Source organism: Azolla caroliniana, unplaced genomic scaffold (assembly GCF_043228905.1).
Source record: "Azolla caroliniana isolate FFs.n. ecotype wild unplaced genomic scaffold, voAzoCaro1.0.p SCAF_1, whole genome shotgun sequence".
Taxonomy (NCBI): Eukaryota; Viridiplantae; Streptophyta; class Polypodiopsida; order Salviniales; family Salviniaceae; genus Azolla; species Azolla caroliniana.
This window is the reverse complement of record NW_028230436.1, coordinates 22,542,756-22,550,544: the sequence shown is the minus strand read 5'-3', so window position 1 is coordinate 22,550,544 and position 7,789 is coordinate 22,542,756. Positions and strand designations below refer to the sequence as shown.

General features: G+C 41.1%; 1 protein-coding gene across 1 annotated transcript; it reads right to left on the bottom strand.

Moving 5' to 3' along the window:
- Positions 1-476: 476 nt before the first annotated feature.
- On the bottom strand, positions 477-5,852 carry LOC147869165 (uncharacterized). Its single transcript, XM_087320823.1, has 3 exons — positions 4,927-5,852; positions 1,864-3,252; positions 477-990 (listed from the first exon to the last, which is right to left on the bottom strand). The coding sequence occupies exons 1-3, from the start codon at positions 5,569-5,571 to the stop codon at positions 619-621; spliced, it is 2,406 nt and encodes an 801-aa protein (XP_087176949.1). The 5' UTR covers positions 5,572-5,852; the 3' UTR covers positions 477-618.
- Positions 5,853-7,789: the final 1,937 nt, after the last annotated feature.

Sequence of the window (7,789 nt, the reverse complement as noted above, 5' to 3'; positions counted from 1 at the left end):
TCTATTCCAATTCAGGCATGGCATCAATTCACCAAAAACATCTATTCTCTTTTTCCATGTGAAATGTTAGATTGTGAATGCAAAACAGGGAGGGGTTTTGTTGATATGTGGCACGCATCATCCAGCTAGTGATCATCTATCAACATGAGAATGAAGCAAATGTTGGGGGGAGCTACTAACCATATGCATTGTTAGGATAATGTTACCAAACATAAGATAATATCAATGGTCTCTACTCCATCAAGAGTCCAAAGCTCATAAACCCATAAAGCAGGTAGACTGGTACCGATAGAGGCTTCCATAGACTGATGATCCATACATAGAAAGCAAGCCTCGTACAGGAGGCTAACCACACCTGATGGTAAATTTAATAGATGTGCTCCATTTCATCTTCAAACAACCCTAACTGAACATTTTCAATGCAAAAGCCTCGTGACTATCACGACTGGCCTAAAACCAACATACAACCCAAGAAACCTAGAGTAAATGCCACTCGAATAAACAATTTATCCAACCAAATGAATCGTGTCTTGAGAACATGCTAATTAATTACACATAGAATAGGACCAATATTCGATGTATTGCTATAATAATTCATGAGAATGGGTAAAATAAGACCTAGAGAGCACCTGGCATGTTGTTCCACACACATGAACCTAGCTCCCACATATTGTTAATTCCACTCATTGCATTGATAAAATCGGAATCAAGAGAAGATGAAGGCTGGCTGAATATGGCTTCTAGGCCTCCTTCATTATACGTTGTCTCTTCAGTTTGATGATCAACAGATGTCACAATGCTGCATAGATCAGAAGCAGGCAAAGAGTCTGGCCTTTCGAATGCAAGGAGAGTTAGTAGGTCATCCTCCTCTTCACCTTCCATCTTTCTCAGAAGTAACGAGGTTACTTCGCTCAGCTTCTGATCGGAGTTGTTTTCTCCTGGATAATGAACAAAAATGTAATCTTTCTCTCTCTCTCTCTCTCTCTCTCTCTCTCGGAGAGAGAAAATAAACCTTCATACTTCTAAAGACTACTTCTCTAAAGGGGTTCGCTCTGGTGGATGATTGGGTCTCATTATGTTTCCTAAGACAAAACGACTTCCTTAAGCCTAAGCCTAAGATCATTAGCTACTTAGGTATCATTTTCTAAAGCTATAGTTAATTTACATTCTAGGTTTTCTATTAATGTTAGCATGTGCCCAAGTTAAAAGTTCTCACGTGTCTAGAGCTAAGTGCACGCATCTGGATTTTGGACTGATTTGGTGGTTTTGGTCTCAATGCTTTCTTCAACATTTAAGGAATCCTAGAACATAAAGATGAATCTTTCTTTCTCTCTCATAGTTAGCTATATGTACAAGGCTCTACTACCACCGTGTATAAAGTCTTTTCTATACATATTTGTCTCATCCTATTGGGCAGCTAGTAATTGTCTAGTTTCTGCTACCAAATTCCGGATGGGTTTGTCTGTACCCGATTAACTCTTCTTCATGGCACGAATGATGACAGGGATTTTTTTTCACGGAGAAGGCCACAGATACATACTAATCATAAAATTAGGGAAAACTACCGAAAACCTATCACATGATTAGTTATGGTTAAACTTGGGCTGTATTACCATAGTTTGGTCATTCCTGTTCCTCTATTACCATCCTTTTTATATCTATTGTATATAGGGTATTTCCTAATATGGGGAGGACATACCCGGTTACACATTATAATGTGGTTTTGCCTTGTAGAAGGAGTAAAAAATAACTTTTCTCTGCCTCTTCTCTCTCGTACATACAAAGCAAAGCTCTGTTATTATTTATTTGGAAACATACACTAGAAAAAGAAACAATCATGGACAGCAATAGTGATGAGAGTTATAAGGACTTGCCTGTTGCCAATAAGCCAGAACCTTGGCATACATAGGAAGAGTGAGCTTCTGACGAAGTGGGAGACATCTTTATATGATGATCATCGTTGAGCAATGTGAGAGATCGACCACCTAAGAAAGAAAGTGGATCACTCTCAACCAATGGTATATTATTGGAGCTTTGATGGTAGCTTGCAGGCACGGCATCAGTCCTGGGCGAGACATTTCTTGAAGAAGAGACCATGGGAGAGGCATTTCTTGAACAGGAAGAAACCGCAGAAGGCTGATCAGCTATGCTTATATTCGAAGCAAGAAATTGATCAAGATTTAATGGGACAGATTGAAGTAACACTGCATCAAGCAAGCTACCATCGCCACCACCATCACTGGTTGAACTGATGGTTTCGTTCATATTGTTTCTAGTACAACCAAAGCTGTCTACCTCTGAGAGAGGCAGCATATTATGGCATGCTGTCGGTGGTGGTGTTGTGAACGGACTAGAGAGACCTGAGCTGCTGTCTGCAGATTCGGTCAATTGGACTGAGGGGAGCTCCATCTTCAAGCCATGGAGATGCTTCTGTTCATCATCATCATGATTGGAAATAGACATGAAAGGATTGTTTGATCTTGCTTCAGCACTTCGGTTGTTGTGACTTTCACTAAGATCAGAGGGGAAGATCGGATGCTGACTATCCGTTGGAATAAAGATTCCATGGTTCCTTATTACACTGCCCCGGTCCATATTGCACGGATCCGGAGGTCCAGGTTCGTATGGGAAAGCTTGTGTACGTCGAAATGGATCCATTGATCTAATATTCAGATTCTGATGATGAAATGTTACACTTTGGGTTCTAGCCAGAGCTGCTGTTGACTCATGGCCAGAGAAATAGCGGAAATTCATAGAATTTCCTAATGGCTGATGGAACCCTGTTGCCTCTCTTCCACGCTTCAAGCCATGAATATTTAGAGACGGTTCTGTTGATGACATGGCGATCTGAGTCTTCTTCACGTCTGTGCTAACATCTGCACAGCGCCGACTCTGCCCTATGGATATTTCAGATGGGAAAGCAATAGGCTGCTCCGTGTGGATGGCCATGGATCTAGGATGGGAACCAGCTTGGATTATGTTGTTCGACAACGATGACATACTGAATTGATGATGATCGATCATTGTCATACGAGAGCCTAGGGAGCTACCACTCGAATTGATGTCTGATCCATCTTCGCCTAATCGTAAACTTGTTATCATGCTTTCTGGAGAATCGCTGCAGGAAGACGACGTTGATGCTCCATTATTAGGTTTCACGCCAGCGGGATAGAGAGACAAACCCGCTCGCAATCGTCTCTTCTTGCGTGTGTTCCAGAAGTTCTTGATCTCGTTGTCTGTTCGTCCAGGAAGCTACAAGGTAAAGAAAGAAATTAAACTGATGTCCTTGGCAGCGGTGCCTGCAGCGATGGGAACCTTTGAAAAGGCAGAAAAACAGAAAGAATGCCTACAGAGGGAAAGAAACTCCAAGTTCCTATTTGTGGATCTTGTGATGGAAATCTTGAATAATAGACGGGAAGCCAACAAACATCAACTATGGTTCCAGTGATTGAAAGCCTTGAATGGCAAACAAACAAACACACACATGTCACACACACACACACATACATACAGACGTCAAACAGGAAGTAATTATAATTGCTGTAGTACGAGCGAGTGCCAGCAATGGTAGACTGAACCACAGACATAGAGGAAGCCTATAAACAGCAACAAGAGGGAAAGAAATTAAAACGATAGAAGTCCTTAGCTATGGTGCTAGAGATGAAAACCTTGAATGACAAACAGGAACCTACAAAACAACAATAAGTGAAGATACAAAACGGCAATAGGTAAAGATACTAGACGTTATTTGAGATAGGACCAGCAATGGAACCCTTTAATCACAGGCAGGAGCCAAGTCAAGAAGGAAAGAGTAGTTTTTGGTTACAACCCAGGCGGCAATGGTAAACCGTAACAGATCGATACACAGTCCAACAGGATGCTACACACAGAAGATGGTTTAGCTATGACGCCCGCATTGGAAACCCTAAAAGGAGAAGACAATACATAAGGGGACAAGAATTAGAATACGGAGACTGAAAGAAAGACAGGAAATACTGACGGAGAGCATGAACGGTAGGTTTCAAATGCAGCAATGGGAAGAAAGAAAGAAAGAACAAATTGTGCAGATGTAAAAAGAAAGACAGGGAAACCGTAATTATGGAAAGCTCGAATAATGGACAAAACAGCAATTGAAACTTTAAACAAGGTTGGAAAGATCGAATGAAAATATGAGAAAAATGCGATGGAAGGAGAGGAAAGGAAAGGAAAGATTTCCTCAAATAATTGCCATAGGAGCAGGATCAATGAAATGCTTGAAACACCGAAGAAAAGAAAGATTACAAAAGGTAAGATTCCATGACAGCAACGAAACAAGAGAGAACTAAACAGCAATCGAAAGCTTGATTAATTAAGACAGAAGATCAATCGAAAAGCTTGCAGAATGACAGACAGAAGATTAATGGAAAGCTTGAATTATCACAGGAAAAATTCATGGAAAGCAAGGTTAGAGAAAACAGTAGTGGAAAGCACCTCGAATTAAGGCAAAGAAAAGCAGTAGTCAAAAGCTAGAGAATTACAAGAGCACTTCGATTATCTTGACAGAGAAACCCGCGATTGAAGAAAGGAAAGGGAGAAAGGGATGAAATAGGTAAATCATACATGGCGATATGGAGAGAATACAGAGATGGAAAGCTTGAACTATGGTAGTAGAAACAGCAGGCGGAAATTAAAGACACGGTAATAGAAGGTTAGAGAGCTATCAAGTCGGAGAAAACAGCGATGGAAGAAAGAGAAATCAGACCAGGTGGTTTTACAAAGCGCTCATGAACGAAAGCGGAACAGGAATGGAAAACTTGAATTATGACTGACGAAACGACCGCGAGAAGAGATAGGAAAAAAAGACAGGAAGCTTGATGCAAATCATCACAGAGAAAACAGCTATGGAAATAAGAAAGGAAATAGGAGCAGGTGATGAAAACAAGTTACCATGGCTGCGATTCGAGACCATCTGTTGCCGATGGCAGCATGCTGTTCGATGATGATGCGTTCTTCTTCTGCAGAGAATGCTCCTTTTTTCAGATGGGGACGCAGATGGTTAGTCCATCGAAGGCGACAGCTCTTCCCGTTCCTAGAAACGCCAGAGTACTTCTGCACAGTGTTCCAGTTCCCATCACCGTGCGTGCTCACATACGACAGCAGTAACGCATCTTCTTCTGCAGTCCATGGTCCTTTCTTTAGAGGCGCCATAGCTTCTTCTCCGTGAGCTTCTTCTTCGTCTTCTTCTTCTTCGTCCTCTTCCTCTTCATAATGCTCTTGATCTGCACCATTAAATAATTCTTGATGATTTTTATTCTGATTGTGAATTTGATGTTGATGTTGATGTTGGTGTTGGTGGTGGTTATGATTACCATTATCATTATGATAACGATTCTCCTGATCCGCTTGCTGAATATCCTGCTTCTGCTTCTGCTTCTGCTTAATCTGCATGCTCTGATCAAATCTACCATGGCTGTTTACATTATTAGTTTGTTGCTCTTTCTGTATAATCACTGACCGATTCTGGGCCATCGCTGATGGGATATTGTACAGCGAATGGAAACCATCGCCAAGCTGCATATCCATATTATTCATTGGATGAGACTAAGGGATAGATAGCCTGAATCAGAAGAGAAAGGCGATGGTGATGGCCCTCAATGAATCTTTGTCTTTGATCGAGAACGAGACCAATAGCTCGCTTACTATCGATCTCTTTAACAGAGGGAGGAGATAATCACCTACGGTGGGCAGGAGAGATTTCTTATCAGATGTGAATTTTGGGCAAAACGAGACAGACAGTTATCAAAGCTAGAATTAGCATCAGACCTAAATTATTTTATAGAAAACGTGGATTAAATCCTCAAAGTTCTTATCGTATAGGGGCTATGGGAATGGGAATGGGAATGGGAATGGGAATGGGAATGGGAAGATGATGTAGGACCTGCAGGATAGCCCTAAAAAATCGAATTAGATTCCTCCTTCTGTGTCAGAAGTCTCTGTAACACAAACCCCAATATCAATATGGTGTGAGTTAAAGCATGTCGTGAGGTGTATAAGCTAAGAGAACCCCAATTTATGTGCTGTGCAGAGAAAGAATCGACAAGGGCGCTGTTACAGGCCTCTGGGAAAACGTAGAGAAAAGACAGACACATAAGATGAATTGAGAGGCGAATTGGCTTCTACAGTCCCCTGATGCACCGATCATTTAAATAGACCCTAATTTTTCTACACAGCAGAGCAGAGAAAGTGTGGATGTTCGTTCTCTGACAAACCCCCCACACCCCACTAAAAATGAAAAGAATGTAGACAAAACGAAAGAAGAAATAGCACCTCTGAGTTGAGAGCACCTCTTCTTCTTCTTCTTCTTCTTCTTCTTCTTCTTCTTCTTCTTCTTCTTCTTCTTCTTCTTCTTCTTCTGCAGCAGCAGCAGGAGGAGGAGGAGGAGCTTAGGTGTAGTAGGAAGGAAGCACTCCCCTAGGGTACTTACTTACTCATTCATGGCACATACATCATATATCTATCTGTCTATCTATATTCAGCGATTCTTCAATGGCGCACCCATTCTTTTGCGTATAAGCAAGCCCCCTTCCTCTTCTTCTTCTTCTTCTTCTGCTTCTTCTTCACTGTCTGTGTGTGTGTGTATTCTTTTGCTTATACGAAACCTCGCGCATTTCATGTGGGGGTGAGGGAGATGAGAAGGTGATATAATAAGTATGTATGTAATAGGGACTCGGGAGGGAGGGTGATGAGTGATGGGTGATGGCGACGATGGAAAGAAGCTTATGGGTTTGAATGAGAGAGAATGAGGTTGAAGAAGAGACGAGACGGGAGGGAGGGAGACAGTGAAAGCCAGAGAGAGAGAGAGAGAAGAGTGGCGGACCTTAAAAAAAAAAGGAAGGAATGGGAGAGTAGAATAGAGTAGAGTAGAGAGAGTATATTATTGTATTATATATATGTATATGTATGTATGTATGTACATATTATACAGTAGAAGAAGAAGAAAGAGAGAGAGAGAGAGAGAGAGAAGAGGAGAGGAATTTACCTCTCTCTTTTTTGTTGGGGGGGGGGGGGGGGGTTAAACAATTTTACATGCGTGACGATGACGACCTTCAAAGAAAAAATGGCTTTAAAAGCCAGATGACACACACATAATGAAAGAAAGAGAGAGAGATTAACGTCTTTTAAGAGGCCAAAATGGCCTATAAGTACATATATATATATGTATATATATGTATACATAGCTGGTGCAGAAAAGGTGCTCTCAACTCAGCTAAGTTAGGGGGGGATGAAGTTCCGTTCCAACCAAGTACACGACTCACCTTAAAAAAAAAGATTAAGGAGCCTTCCCATTATGACATTAGCACTTTCTTTCTTTATATATGTACTTAAAGCTTTATATGTATGTCACAGCCGTCCTCCTTCCCTCCCTTCGTCTCTCTCGCAAAATGTGTAATCTCTTGTTTGGTATTATAATATATATACATACATATATATATCACATGACATATTGGTGTCTTTGCTCGTATTGATATCACATGTAAATCAATGTTTCCATGTGCTCCTATCCATCTAATATTGTTTTGAGTGGGTTGTTTTCTTCCAAAACTCAAAGAGCCATTGCCCCCCTTCTAAACATTTCACCAATAGACAAGAATCAGTGTGATATATTGGTGGAAAAATGTTGAAACTTGGTTCATGGCTCTTGAATTTGAGAGAGAGAGAGAGAGAGAGAAAGAGAACAATGGAGAAAGAAAGATGGAAAGAAAGAAAGCTATATCAATGTCTTGTAAGACCAAATTTGGCCCATGAGACA

Coding starts and splice junctions, on each gene's coding strand:
- LOC147869165 (XM_087320823.1), bottom strand. CDS start 5,571: ATGAATAATATGGATATGCAGCTTGGCGATGGTTTCCATTCGCTGTAC. Junction 3,253..4,926: donor GGTCTCGAATCGCAGCCATG/GTAACTTGTTTT, acceptor TTTACCTTGTAG/CTTCCTGGACGAACAGACAA. Junction 991..1,863: donor TGGCAACAGGCAAGTCCTTA/TAACTCTCATCA, acceptor TCTCTCCGAGAG/AGAGAGAGAGAGAGAGAGAG.